Genomic DNA, 15,131 nt, shown 5'->3' with positions numbered 1-15,131 from the left:
CTGAAAAGGTTAGGTAAATATCATTTTAAAAAAATAATAATTTGCATAAATAATGGAGCATTGCAAGAATTTAATAAAGTGGTTGAATACAAACCTTATTTACCTATGTCAACTCATTGCTGATTCTCTAGGAGAGCCCTGAGACACTTCAGTAAAAATCAATAAGTAGAGAGGCTGAAATCTAAATTTAATTCAGTCTCCTACATACCCCTAATCCTTACCCACATCCATCTCCCATAACATACATACTTCACTTCCAAACAACATGTCAGTTTTAACTTGGACCATGGGGAGTTTAGAAATTGATGTTTCTCAGTTCCCTTCCTGTCAGTCAGTCTTTACAATGGGCAAACCCCTTCTGTATGGCAACTGGAGGCAACCAAGATCTTTGCTCTGAGCTTGGCTTTAGGGATGCCCCTCAGGAAGACCTCCCCAGAATTTTTTGCCTTCCAAGCAGCACATACAGCAGAATTCAAGTCTCCCTTTGCAGCAGAGCTTTCACAAGATTTTTGAAGTGTTCTTAACTAAACATCACTGTTTCTTCAGTGGCTTCAAGGCTTTTCGCCTCAAAACTGCTGAATTTAGAAAATCTTTTGGCTTTCAGGAGGGGGTCTGAAAGATTTAATCTCTCCTCCCCTCTGAGAAATGGCAGATGGACAGTAGGCCACAGAAACCCAGCTCTACAGTAAGACAGTTGAGCAGGCCTCAGGGAAGCTTTCTTCCCTGACACCTGGCCAGAATCAGAGGCATGGAACTAGGGGTTAAGATTTTCAAAGCCTCCCTGCTGCTGCTCCCCGTGAATCCCACAGCCTGTAAAGCAAGCAGAAAAGTTTCACTGGAGTCTCCTGAATCTCAGGAGAAGGAATGATTTCCTCTATCAACCAGGACGAAGAAATAACTGTTCCCGGTCAACATATAGGCAAGGTCCATGCTGAAGTTGGCTATTAAACAAGCCCATCCCACAAGCTGTTTTACTGCAAGGCCACAGCTGCCATGAAGGATGCCAGCTACTGCCACCTTTCTGATGCCAGTGAGTTGCTAGTGGCTGCAGCTCAACTCTCATTCAGTGCAATCGGTCCCCGCTCAGCCCAGAGCATGGAGTGAAATAATCCTTTCACACACACCCTCATTTTTCTCTCAAGGGTTTTGGCCCAGGGACTGGTGTTAAAGAGACAGCAGAAAGTCTCAAAGCTTCTCATGGGTGAATCTCCTCTCTAGATTCTCAAAAGAAAAGGAGAAATCTCTAAAGCTGGGCCTTTGAGCCAGATACCTCATGTTCTCAACTAAGTTTCCAAGAATTATGCACAAATAGGGGCTCTAATTTCTCAGGTGCTTATGTTTTCAGAAGATTAACAACCAAAACCTTGCAAAATTGAAGAGCTGTGATTAAGATACAGTGGGAATTCCCCATCAAGAGTCACTTGTATATAAGGACTAAAAGATCTTCATTACTCTGCCTAAGGTTAAGCTTGCTGTAGCTTCCTTAGTAAAGGGCATAGTCATACCAGCTGAGAGTCTGTTCCTGCCAAACCCATAGACAAAAGAATAAGTTAATTGCTCAGACTAAACTTGTATACAGCCGCCTCAGCCCTGTGAATATTGGCTGCAGTCTTATTGGGTGCAGCTCTGTGCTCAACTGAAAGGCCATTGAAGCATACACACATACACAAAAAAGGCAAAGTAAATCCTACATAAAACTACCTTAAACTTGATTTCCTTAGCAACGTTTTCAGAGCTGTTGTTCCACCTGACTCTGATTTCCTATATGTTCAAAACTTCCAAAGACATGGTCCAAGGGACCTATAACACCACTTGAAGAAATTGGAATGGCAGGCTAACATCTGATATCCTTCCAAATATCTTGCTGATAAGCTCTTTGGGGAACAAAGAGAGACAAAGCTGTCAGTGAAGCTTTACACAAGGGGAATAAGTCTCTCCCTTCTTCCAATGAAGCTTCTCTATTCAAACCACCTTATTTCAGCAAGTGTTCCCTTTGTAGTCACTTCTCTTCCAGCATAGATATTATACATTAGGAGGAGGCCATTGCTGCCTTTCCTCAGAGTTGGAAGATCAAGGCAGGGATTCTCTGGGAAACCATACAACCCACAAAGCTTCCCTTGATTTTTGGGTTTCCCAAGTCTGGGCATATCCCAGCCCTTCTACCAGAGTGGAGGGGGCCTCATCCTGAAGTGAGTCATCTCAAAAAATGGGTGCTTGAGAAAATCAGGGTGGACTCATTATCACAGGGATAAGTTTATCCTTTCCCCCAAAGTAAATTAAAATAAACCAATGCTATCAACAAGACCTTCCATCGCATCAGAAAATGAAATTTGAATTAGCCCATCTCTTACGCATTGGAACACTAAAACCAGTTCCATGGAGAGAGAGAGATTTTGAAAAGGTCACAAGAATCTCTGTGGTACAAAGAAACAATAGCATACACCCTATTTCAGATCTTGTGTCTCTTGTTAACTCCATAAGGAAATCAATATTACAGGGAGAAATACTGAAATCCATCATTCCAGTATTGTCTTCCCAAGCTTAGAATATGAAAATAAAATTCCTGGAGGTCTATCGAAGATGTGTTTGGGGAGAATTACCCAGATATACTTCAGCTTGTGCTCTAAGAAGCAGCATTTTATATAGTGCTCCCTTTTTGGACTCATAACTTTTTCATGAGTGTTCACAACTGACTCCTTTCAAGTATCATCCCTCCTTTCAAGTGAAAGGGATACATGTCTGCCCTGTCAGGTTTACTTAATCATGTTACACAGGGCCCAGAAGCCATTTCTAAAAGCCTTCAGAAACATAGCTTGAGCAGACAGGTGAGCAGACCAATTACAACCCACACAAAACTCCAGCATCTCAAGGTATCATCAAAGAGAATCTTTATTTCAGAAGAGAGATGGAAAAAGGTAGTGTCAGACATTCCAAACATTAGCACACTTTTCCTAAGATAAAGTCTCTGACCTTGCTTCTTGGGTAGTTGGTCTCATTTGAGGAATTTAAGGAGCATCTAGCAAAAGATTCAAAAACTAACAGTAACAAATTTAAGTACATCAGAAGCAGGAAGCCTGCCAAACAATTAATGGAGCAACTGGACTAAAGGAGCACTCAAGGAAGACAAAGGCATTGCGGATAATCTAAATTCGTTCTTTGCACTGGTCTTCATTGCAGAGGATGTGACGGACATTCCCACACTTGAGCCATTTTTAGATAACAAATCTGAGGAACTGTCCCAGCCTAGGATGTCAGTAGTAGAGGTTCTGGAACAAACTGATAAACTAAACGGTAGTAAGTCACCAGGACCAGATGGTATTCCCCCAACAGTTCTAAAGGAACTCAAACATGAAATTGCAGAACTACTAAGTGTGGTGTGTAACCTATCACTTAAATCAACATCTGTACCAGATGACTGGAGGATGGCTAATGTGATTCCAGTTTTTAAGAGGCTCCAGAGGTGATTCTTGCAGTTAGTCTGGTAAGACTAACCTATAGGAAAGAACAGAATTATCAGACACACAGATTATCATGATTTCTTGGGGAGGAGTCAACACAGCTTTTATAAAGGGAAATTGTGCCTCCCTAATCTATTGGAATTCTTTGAGGGGGTCAACAAACATGTGGACATGGGTGATCTGGTAAAAAGACAGGAAACAAAGGGTAGGAATAAACAGTCAATTTTCAGAAGGGAGAGGTAAATAGCAGGGTCCCCCAGGGATCTATACTGGGACCAGTGCTATTCAACATATTCATAAATGATTTGGAAAAGGGGGTAAACAGTGAGGTGGAAAAGTTTGCAGAGGATAAAAATTATTCAAGATGGTTAAGTCCAAAGCAGATTGCCAAGAGTTACAAAGAGAGCTCACAAAACTGGGTGACCGGGCAGCAAAATGGCTGATGAAATTCAAAGTTGATAAATGCAAAGTAATGCACATTGGAAAACATAATTCCAACTATACTATGCTTCAAATGATTCATTCCCTTTGAAGCATCTAGCATTGGCCAGTGTCGGAAGACAGGATATTGGGTTAAATGGATCACTGATCTGGCCCAGTATGGCCATTCTTATGGTACCCAGTATAATTCTTGCTTCACTTCCAGCCAGCAATTGCAACAAATCCGTTTAGAAAGATCTTGGTCAAGATCCAGTACTGGTATCTCTTGGTGAAATTGTTCTTAATATTATTTAACAGCTACATGATATCACGTCCAGAGAAGCTGATCATCAGTACAGGTACATATTCTATGTAGGGGGAACACATTTGAACTCCTTTATGACTTGGGGAGAGGAAGGGAAATGTGACCCAAGAGGGAGACATTGAGTATAAACTGTTTCATGCTATGGACTGTCAAGCTCACCCCTCCATTTCCAGAAAATGATTTTTCAGAAACATGGTGTGTGTATAACTGCTAAGAAGACAGAACTTGGGCTTCGTGAGCAGCCCAGCAGAGAGGGGAGCCCAGTCCCTCAGTCCCAAGGCATTGGTGCTTGAAAGACTTGGTTAGCACTGCAGCCTCAGGGTTTGTCTACACAGGAAGTTATACAGATAAAATTACACCAGTATAGTCACATCACTATACTTTATTCTGGTAAAACTTCCCATGTGGACATTCTTATTTTGGTGCAAGAGTGCTCTTTTCTGATTTAGTTTATGTTGCTTTGAAAGAGTTAAGTTAAACTGAAAAAAGGCACTCATACTGGAATAAGTGTCTCCACACAGGGCATTATGCTGGTATAACTATAGAGTTTCAAATTCACACCCTACCTTATACGCGTATAACTTCCCACATATTCCCTTGACCAGTACTGTTTCTCTTGGTCATTCCTATCCTAAAATCATTATTAAATGGTGGTTGGGGCTGCAAGATAATTAAGCCTAAGGCACCATAGTCTGATGAAAGTATTATTTAAGTGGGGTAGGACATAGGACCTGGACCTGTCCATAAAGAAAGACCTGAGGTTTTTTTTTATATATTCATATATATGAAGTCTATTGTGTGAATTCTAACTTTACTTTAGTTGTGATTTTTCTGAGAGTCCTGGTTTGGTACCATTGGAAAAGATGTTCTGTAAAAATTTAAACAGACTTTGGCACAGGTGTTTGGGAAAAACTATAATAAGTGCAAATTATAGACTCATAGAAATGTAGGGGTAGAAGGACTTCAAAGGGTCATCTTATCCGTTCCCCCTGCACTGAGGCAGGATCAAGTATGTCTAGACCATCCCTGACAGGTGTTTGTCTAGCCTGTTCTTAAAAACCTCCAATGACAGTGATTCCACAACCTCCTTTGGAAGCTTATTCCAGTGCTTACCTATACTTATTATTAGAAAGTTTTTCCTAATATTTCACCTAAATCTCTGTCAGTGCAGAGATTGCAACTCTTGTCCTATCTTCTTGCAACTTCTTGTCCTATCTTCAGTGAACATGGAGAACAATTGATCACCATTTTACAGCAGCCCTTAACATTTTTGAAGATTTTTATCAAATCCCCTTAGTCTTCTTTTTTCAAGACTAAACACACCCAGTTTTTTTAACCTTTCCTCAGAGGTCTGATTTTCTAAATCTTTTATCGTGTTTGTTGCTTTCCTCCGGAGTGTCTCCAATTTGTCCACAACTTTCATGAGATGTGCTGTTCAGAACCGGTTACACTCCTCCAGCTGAGGCCTCACCAGTGCCGAGTAGAGCTGGCGAACTGTTACAACCATAGTTACAGAAGCTATGGTCTCTGTTCAGGTTGAGGCATATTTTAGGACTACTTAGGGCTTGTCTTCACTAAGGGGAGATTGGCGTTGCTGCAATTGATGCAGCAGAGGTTGATGTAGCGGGTCCAGTGAAGACCCACTAAATCAATGGCTGAGTGCTCTCCAGTCGACCCTGGTAGTTCAGCTCTCCCAAGAAGAGTAAAGGAAGTCGACCAGAGAGTGTCTCCCATCAACGCAGCACAGTGAAGACACCACGGTAAGTTGACGTAAGCTACGTCGACTCCAGCTACGTTATTCACTTAGCTGGAATAGCATAATTTAGGTTGATTTACCCCAATAGTGAAGACAAGCCCTTAGAAACTGTCATTTCACTTATTTCATGTATGCTTCGTTCCGTTTGGTTTTTCACTGTGGAAGGCCAGTATATAGGAACATTGAAAGGAATCGACCCTTCGTTCTTGGTAAGTTTTCCCCATTCTTCTAGTCCTTAAAAATATCATCTCTCATCCACTTACTGGGATAGCAGAATGCATTGGCTTGTCTTTCTTCACTGCTGCACAGAAACTGAAGTAGTTAGCTCCCACAAATGTAATGGAGGCTAGCGTGTAAATTCCCCACACTGACAAAAGAACAGACCTTCATGGTCCACATTGAGTTTTGGTGAAAAGATGTTTTTTGAGACTATCAGTAGTAGACTGGTGGAATTTGTGGCAGAATAATGGGTATGCTTTCCTCTAAGTGTGATGATACCATTACTGGTGCACACTAATCTCCATGACTTTGGTGTTCTTTCTTTCTATTTAGTGTGTATTTAGGGCTAATTAACAACTTCCTTGCTGGCATTTTTCAAACATTAAGGGCCAAATTCTGAAATGATTTATTGTATAAGGAGGTATAAGTTACATGGTGGTAAATGGATATGAGTCTCAGGGAGTCCTAAAATGGTGGTGTATGTACTGAGGGGGGTGGAGAGAGAGGTAGAAGAATATATAAATTATACAAGTTTAGATTAGTCTCAGATTTTGTCTCCAAGAGTCCACATTTACCATCAAGGAAAAATATTTTCAAAACTTTAATTGTGATGGAACACAGCTCCAGCATGATATTTTGTAAATATGTCACTCCTTTCCCAAAGCCAGCTTCATTTTCTCTGGGTAGTTTCATAATGTTCACAGCTGTGGGTCAGAGCCCTTCTTGATTGCCGCATGAGTGATTTAACAGCTGGTTGCAGCCAATTTTGTTTTGTTTACCTCTCCAGCTGTAGTTTAGTCAACCTTATCTCTAAAAGACAAATCACTCTGACCTTTGCCATATGAAGTTAACAAAAAAAAACAAAAACAAATGGTATGTTAAGGGTTAGAACAAGAAGTAATCTGAAAATGACCTCTTCCTTCAAGGCTTAGCCCAGAGGCTTCCAAACTGCTCTGAGGAGCACTTGCTGTTTGAGGAAAGTGGCTGGGTGTGCTGTGCTAGATGTCCATGTTTCCAGCAGATGAAAATGGAACATGTAGGAAGGGCAGATGCAATGAAGAACAAGAGTAGGAGGCATGATTATCTCCTCCCCCATCCCCCCATTAATACTACTTAACATTCTTTTGGGTAAGTAAATGCTATAGGGTGGATTTCTCAAAAACTCCCATTGACTTCACTGGTAGCAACATTAGGCTGACATATATAGCATATGAAAATCCCACCTGTAGTTGCCATAGGTAGGGGATGGTCCAAAAGACTACATCTGTTAAGTTGTGGTCTATACTATAAAAAAGTCTGAGAACCCGTGGCTCACCCTAGCACTCCAGATTATGGATGCATACTTGATGTAATTAGGCTATATTTGGAACACGTCAAATCAAGCAGTCTCTCCTATCAAGGATCCCCAGGTAATATATCTGGTAGATTAAAAAAAATCTTGTTTATTTTTAACACTTTAGGCAGCAGCCAATCATTTAAACCTTTTGCTGGTATTATAATGGCATTAGTTCAAACCCCTACAACAAGCTGTGTATATATGGTCAAATTCAACTTCTTTCTCCCATTTCACTTTTTTTGGTATATACTCCAAGCAATAAATTATATATAGTTTCAAGAGGGGTGTGTGTTTGTGTGTGTGTGTATATATATATGTGCATACATATATATATATATATATATTATATATATGTTCTTTTTATGTTTTAGACCTGGAATGGCCAGTCAACAAGCAGAAGTTCAGAGTTTGAAACTAGATAATGATTCGGTTATAGAAGGAATAAGTGACCAGGTCCTGGTGGCTGTAGCGCTCAGTTTCACTTTCATTGCTGCTCTGGTGTATATGCTTTTAAGGTGAGAAAATGTTGATAGGAATTCATCAATACATGCATTCCAACATTATTGTGAAGTTTTAACTTTTTCGGTTAAATTGAGTATTTGCATTATGGTGCAAAGTAATTATGGTTCCATGATGTTGAAATAAATTGTTGATATCTCAGTCTAGATATCTTATTTAATTGCAGATTGCTTGACACAGTTTGATGTTCATTCCATAACCATAGTGAAATGACAAGTTTTCCAGGGATGATGCCAAACTCTTTTCCTGATCTTCAGCTGGTCAAACTGAATAGGGTCCAACATTCCCTGAGAATGGAAATTGCTAAATTCATGGCCTGCATAGCTAATAACACAATCACTTGCTACTTATAGAGATGTTAATAGTGACGCCGTAGTTAAGGTTGTAGTTATACTTCTGTTATAAATCCTAGTTTTAGTTCCCTTAAACTTTTGAATGGACTGACTGATTTGTTTGCAAATATGTTTCAAATACTATAGGATAGGAGGAGATTTTTTTTGAAAAAAGGTATCTATAAATTTAGCATTAAAGAATTTTATGTGCCAGGTAATCAAAATGTGTCTGGATTTTCAAAATTGCTCTATTCAAAGTAATGAAGTTATTATTGATTCTTCAGCAAATTAATTGTCTACACTTCAGATTGCATGCCATTATGCAGGTTTCTAGACATTTGAACATAGGAGATGTTTCACAGCCAGGGAAATGTAGGAGAAAAATTTTAAATAAACTTCATCATGCACTGGATTTCCATCACTGAATTCTGCATGAAAAGATGTGCATGCTGGCAAGGGAAGCTGTCTGAGGGGCAGAGCTGGAGGTAGGGACAGCTATGGAGCATGTTAGTGGAACCTGGAGGAACTAAGGGAGTAGACTAGATGGTGGGGCTTAGAAGCATTTCTGCAGTTCAGAAGTAGCACATGGGGTAGAACAAGCACTGTACAGTTTCCTGTATCAAAGGAATCCTAGAAGAGGGGTGCATTTTAACTGTGCGTCCCTCCTGCAAAGGTTAGTTTTTGCTCCTCAGACCCCTGAAAGACTCCCTCTTGTCTTCATCCTATGTCTCCTCAGTCTCCTTTTTCCCAGTCCCTCTGGCCTCTTCTGTGACTTGGCCCATTTAAGTTTTTAGTTTTATAAATTAAATGTATAAACATATAAATAGGGCTTCTGTTTTGGAGAATTTTTAATTTCATTTTTCAGGGTTTACTTTTTAGTAATTTTGAGTTTTATGTAGATGTCCAAAATTGAGGGGATTTCTGGGATTTGTCTTTATGTATACTGTAATGAATAATGTATATTACAGTATATACATTACTCATTGCAGTAGTATATACTGTAATTAGTAATCTTTTTGTAATATTCCTTAGTGCGCTTTCACATAGTACTGTTTCAAACAGCACTTCATTAAAGCACACTAGGGAACATTTAGTGTGCACTAGCAGCGTCTACATGGACAAATTCACATGTGGCTTGTAAGTGCGATTTAAAAGTCTCACCCCCATAGTTCTCATTACTGCTTCATTGGGGATAAGCCCTTAGAGACAAGTAACTGTTTCCTGTATTTACTGGATAAAAACCATTTTTATTTATTTATTTGTGTGTGTTTACTGGGTGTTTTTTCAGTGTTTATTGGTTAAAACCTAAAATCAGAAGTCCTACATATAAACAAATATTTAAATGTTTAACATCTAAAAGGTTTATCTTTAATAAATTAAACATTTTGATAAGTTTAATTTGGAAATGTTTTTAACTTTAAAAAGGAAGGTAATAGAAGTATGAAGGAGGAAAGAAGAAGGGAAGCATAAGGAGGCATGCATAGAATAAGGGATTTTGATGAGCAATATTGGAGCAGGCAGAGTTTGCTTGGAGTTGGCGTTTCAGGGATACATGGCTACGATGGGAGTTGCTGATGGCCTGGGTAAGGGAGCTAGTCAGTTTGATACCTTGTACAATGCAATGGGCTGCATACAGAACACGCACACTGGATCCGCCTTCGTGTCCTAATGGTTATTTGCTGGAGAAGCAAACTGGATTGAAACACAGAGCAGTTCAGTGCTTCTGTGCTTAAGGTTGTCTTTAAGCCAGCATACCTCTTTAAAGAGTTAATCATAGAACTGGAAGGGACCTCAAGAGGTCACTAGATGAGTCCCTTGGACTCGTGGCAAGACTAAGTATTATCTATATCATCCCTGACAGGTGTTTGTCTAACCTGCTTTTAAAAATCCCCAATGATGGAGATTCCACAACCTCCTTAGGCAATTTATTCCCGTGCTTAACCAACCTGACAGTCGGGAAGTTTTTCATAATGTCCAACCTAAACCTCCCTTGCTGCAGCCATTGCTTCTTGTCCTATCCTCAGAGGTTAAATCAGAAAAACAATTTTTCTCCCTCCTTGTAACAACCTTTCATGTATTTGAAAACTGTTGCATTTCCTTAGTTTATGAGAAGGTCATGCAAGACGGTATCAAAAGCTTTTACTAAAGTCAAGATATACCCAGTCTACCGCTTCTCCCCTATCCACAAGGCTTGTTACCCTGTCAAAGAAAGCTATCAGGTTGATTTGACACGATTTGTTTTTCACAAATCCATGCTGACTGTTACTTATTTTATTATTTTCTAGATGTTTGCAAATTAATGGCTTCATTATTTGTTCCATTATCTTTCTGGGTACAGAAGTTAAGCAGACTGGTCTGTAATTCCCCGGGTTGTCCTTATTTCCCTTTTTATAGATAGGCACTGTATTTGTGCTTTTCCAGTTTTCTGGAATCTCTCCCGTCTTCCATGATTTTCCAAAGATAATCGTTAATGACTCAGCTATCTCCTCAGTCAGTTCCTTGAGTATTCTAGGATGCATTTCATTAAGCACCATCCTTCGCTGATTCAGCTCCTGAGTTTGAAGGATAGTAGGCACCCTGACTCCCTTACCCAGACTCCACAATTGTCCCCACCTAAATCAGTAAACCTCTTGGGTACCTCTCTCCTTATCCACCAAACACTGGAGGGGAGGAGGAGCATGAGACTCATATTCTTCCATGTGTGTCTCAACACCATACCCCTCCATGTTGCCATACCCTGCATCTGTTCCCCTTTGCCCAGTCTCTTTCCCATCCATTCCTCTGTCTCATGCACTTATACAGTTTTAGACATTTTATTTTAAAATATTTTAAACTGGGTACGAGCAGGTGGCAAGTATAGCGTGGGAAAGAGGAAACTGGGAATCTTGGGGTGGGGTTCATAACTGTTAAAGAGGGGTGCCAGGGAAGGGAAGGACAGGAGACAGTAGGAAGCAGTACAGGGTGGGGAGCAACAGTGTGTTTGAGTGGGGCCTTGAGGGCAGAAGTGGAATGTGAAGGAGAGGGTCTATTGAACTTAAGGGATGTGGTGATTTTCCCCTTTTTTATTAAAGAAAAACAAATGACAGTTCGGAATCAATGCGTGAATTCGAAGTCTGAGCTGTTGAAGAAGAAGCTATTAACAGTAAAAGAGAAAAAAAATATTAAAATCTTCCAAGAGTTCCAGCTATTTAATTCAATCATTATAATGACACTTTTGTTAAGTCAGTTTGCCTTTATAAGTAGCTAAATCTTGACAAATTAGTCAGCTTGCTGCCATCCTCTCTAAAAGCTGAGAGTTAGTTGTCACAATAGACAGAGCTGAGATGGTGAAATTTTAGTTCATCTAACAAGTTAAAAGGAACCACACAATCTAGAATATTATATCAGAAACTACCTAATTGTCCCTCCTGGCTTATCTAACCTGCTTTTCAGTATCTTTGTTATCTAGTCATTGCATATCAGTAGTCTAGTCTATCGTACACTTTTCACTCTTATAGGTACATCAGTGTTTCCAAAAGAGGTGAAACCTACAAGGAGACCAATTTTTTAACAGGGGAGATTAAAGTGTTACCATATAGGTAAATTAGATTCCATATGAGCAGTGTCTCATTTTCACTGGAGGAAAGTGCACATTGAATGAAGCAGGAACTCTTGCCTCATTTAGATCCACACTTTATTTTGTGAGTCATGACATTTGGAAGTGGCTATTGAATCATTCCAGATTATGGGATTTTTTTTAAACAAATAAAATAAGGTTAAAGCTGTTGTGTGGTTAAGCACTCAAAATTCAAGAATTTCAAAGTGAAGATTGCACATCTAATCTTCACTCTGCTTCCTTGTATGCATACATTAGAGCAGGCTTTAATTACATAGTCACATATAATTTCTTGTCTATTCCAATGTAATAGACACAGTTTTTCCTGTCCTCTTATAAGGCATGCTACGAACAAAGCAGGGCTCCTCGGGAGCTCTTGATATATTTTCTGTGGACATTGCACAGTGAATGTCCTTATACACAGCATCTTATGTATAAGGGACAGTAGTCTATATATGTATATCTAATGTTGTAAAACAATACGTTATTGTATATTGCCAAGCATGCAAGTACTCTGCAAACAATTTTCATTTATTTCTGAAAGAATACATAAACTTTTAAGTACTAAAAACTACACTAATAAGATGCTAAAATTGCAAAGTCAGGTATGCAAAACTGCCAAAGTTCATAGACCCATTGAGGAAATAGCCACTTTAAAGAAATATAAATAAAAATTAGAGTTCCAGAATAAGTATTTCCTGGAAAAAAATTGGGTATATAATTATGTTGTAAACAAGTCGTAGATTCCAAGCCCAGAAGGGACCATTGTGATCCTCTAGTCTGATCTCCTGTGTAACACAGGCCATAGAACTTTCTCAAAATAATTCCTACAGCATATATTTAGGAAAAACAGCCAATATTCATTTAAAAATGGTCAGTGATGGAGAATCCACCACAACCCTTAGTAAACTGATCCAGTGGTTGTTTATCCTCGCTGTTAAAAATGTATTCCTTATTTACAGTCTGAATTTGTCTAGCTTCAACTTCCAGCCATTGGTTCTCTGCTAGATTGAAGAGCCCATTATTAAATATTTGTTCCCCGTGTAAATATTTATAGATTGTAATCATGTCACCCTCAACCTTTTCTTAACTAGGCCAAGGTCTTTGCGTCTGTCATGATACGGCAGGTTCTCTAATCCTTCCATCATTCTCTTGGTCTTCTGTGAATCTTCTCCAATTTATCAACATCCTTCTTGAATTGTTGGCATTAGAACTTTTCACAGTATTGCAGCAGTCACACCAGTAACAAATATAGAGGTAAAGTAATCTCTACTCCCACTCAAGGTTGCCCTGTTTATATGTTCCACAACATGTTAGGTCTTTTGTCAAGAGTCACACTGGGAACTCCTACTCAGCTGATTATCCACAACCCCCAAATCTTTTTCAAAGTCACTGCTTCCCAAGATAGAGCCCCTGTCCTGTAAGTATGGCCTACATTCTTTGTTCATAGATGTATACATTTACATTTAGCTATAATAAAATGCATGTTGTTTGCTTCAGCCCAGTTTACCAGGTGATCCAAATTGCTTTGAATCAGTGACCTGTCCTCTTCATTATTTATCATTCCCCCAATTTTTGTGTTATGTGCAAACTTTATCAGTGATGATTTTATGTTTCCTTTCAGGTCATTGATAAAAAATGTTAAATAGCGTAAGGCTAAGAACCAATTTCTGTGGGACATCACTGTAAACAAACCTGCTCGATAACTATTCCCCATTTACTTAACAAAATGTTAAGTCATCCATCAACACCTTTTCAGAAAATATTACATGTTTAATTCCACAAAGTTAACTTTGCTACTGGTGCATCCTAAATTTTTGCATTTCCTGACTCCGCTTTTAACTATATAACCTTAATTACTGGCAAAAAAGAAATTGCATTTGGTTAAGTCACTATGTAAATGGTCTTAAGGTCTTTTTTGAGTATTTTGCTCTGTCTGAGTGGGACATTTACAGTCTCCCACATACGAGCTGTCCCAGCAGAAGTCATAGTACTTCTGGGGGCATTCTGCGCCAAAAAATTAAAAATCTGCGCACAATGTTTTAAAATTCTGAATTTTTTTTGTCAAAATAACAGTACATAATCATGCCAGATTCAATTATTTTGATAATTTATTTCAGTTATCAGCAAGTGTGTCTGTAACAATATGGACACACACAAAAATTCCCCCAGGAGTAGAGTTAAAGAAACCCCTATGACACCCCAGTTCCTGTTTCTCTGTCTCCACCCCGCCCGAGCCCAGCTGCGGGACCCCCCCATTTCCAAGACACCTGCTCGCTTTCCACCAGAGCCCAGGGATCCAGAGGGAGAAACAGCCTGATGCTCAGTCCCAAGCTTGCATGGAGTTTCATGTGCCGCCCTCTCCTTCCCTCAAGGTATGCTGGGAACTGCAGCTGCCAGGAACCCTCTAGCTCCCTCTCCTTCCCCCCCACAGCAGTGTCTTCTATGTGCAAGCTGGGCTCTGCCAAGTCCAGTGACCCCTAGTGGCAGCTAGCAGCTAACCCCATTTCTGTGGGGGAAAGGTAATTCTGCACACACAATGTTAAATTCTGCAAGATTGTGCAGTGGCGCAGAATTCCCCAGGAATATCATAGGACCGTAGTCCTGTCCCTTCCAGCCCATTGTGCAGGGAGAACAGCAGTTCAGCCAGGCACCTCGGCAGTGTGATTGTGCACTAAGGTGTCAGAGATGGAGTAGCTCTTTCTTAGGGTATGTCTATTCGCGTCTAGTCTAGACACGATAAATTGACCCCCAAGCACTCTCTTGTTGACTCCTGTACTCCATGAGAGGCTCAGGCAGAGTTGATGGGGGAGCAGCAGCAGTCGACTCACTGCAGTGAAGACACCACGGTGAGTAGATCTAAGTACATCGACTTCAGCTATGTAACTTAGATCGATTTCCCGCCCCCGCATAATGTAGACCAGGGCTTAGGCTCAGCTAAAAATCTTAGCAGATTCCCATGTAGCATGCTCACTAGCAATATTTCAATTGCTTAGATTTTATTTTGCTTTAATTTTTAATCTTTTTCCAAAACCAAGCAAAGGCACTACTAAAATGGGAAAAGTGTGTTGTTTTTCAACATGGCCAAACTTTAAAAACAAGAAAAACCCCACACAACTGAGAGAATTGTGCGACACAAGAACAAATGGATATAAACTGGCCATCAGGAAG

General features: G+C 39.8%; 1 protein-coding gene across 4 annotated transcripts in view; it reads left to right on the top strand.

The window, feature by feature from the left end:
• RNF170 (ring finger protein 170) overlaps positions 1 to 15,131 on the top strand; it is a 50,691-nt gene that overhangs the window by 6,945 nt on the left and 28,615 nt on the right. The window contains exons 3-4 of one of the 4 annotated variants that reach the window (XM_084628921.1): positions 4,197 to 4,237; positions 7,886 to 8,029. The exons of 1 other annotated variant lie outside the window; for it this stretch is intronic. In XM_084628921.1, coding sequence (XP_084485047.1) covers positions 7,893 to 8,029 — 137 coding nt within the window. In that variant the 5' untranslated portion in view covers positions 4,197 to 4,237; positions 7,886 to 7,892. Of the gene's footprint in view, positions 1 to 4,196; positions 4,238 to 7,885; positions 8,030 to 13,300; positions 13,381 to 15,131 lie in introns of those variants that run through there. 2 more of the 4 variants (XM_084628920.1, XM_084628923.1) reach the window with 2 other exon arrangements.

The sequence above is a fragment of the Lepidochelys olivacea genome (assembly GCF_965140295.1).
Source record: "Lepidochelys olivacea isolate rLepOli2 genome assembly, chromosome: 5".
Classification (NCBI taxonomy): Eukaryota; Metazoa; Chordata; order Testudines; family Cheloniidae; genus Lepidochelys; species Lepidochelys olivacea.
This window is presented reverse-complemented; position numbering and strand designations above follow the sequence as displayed.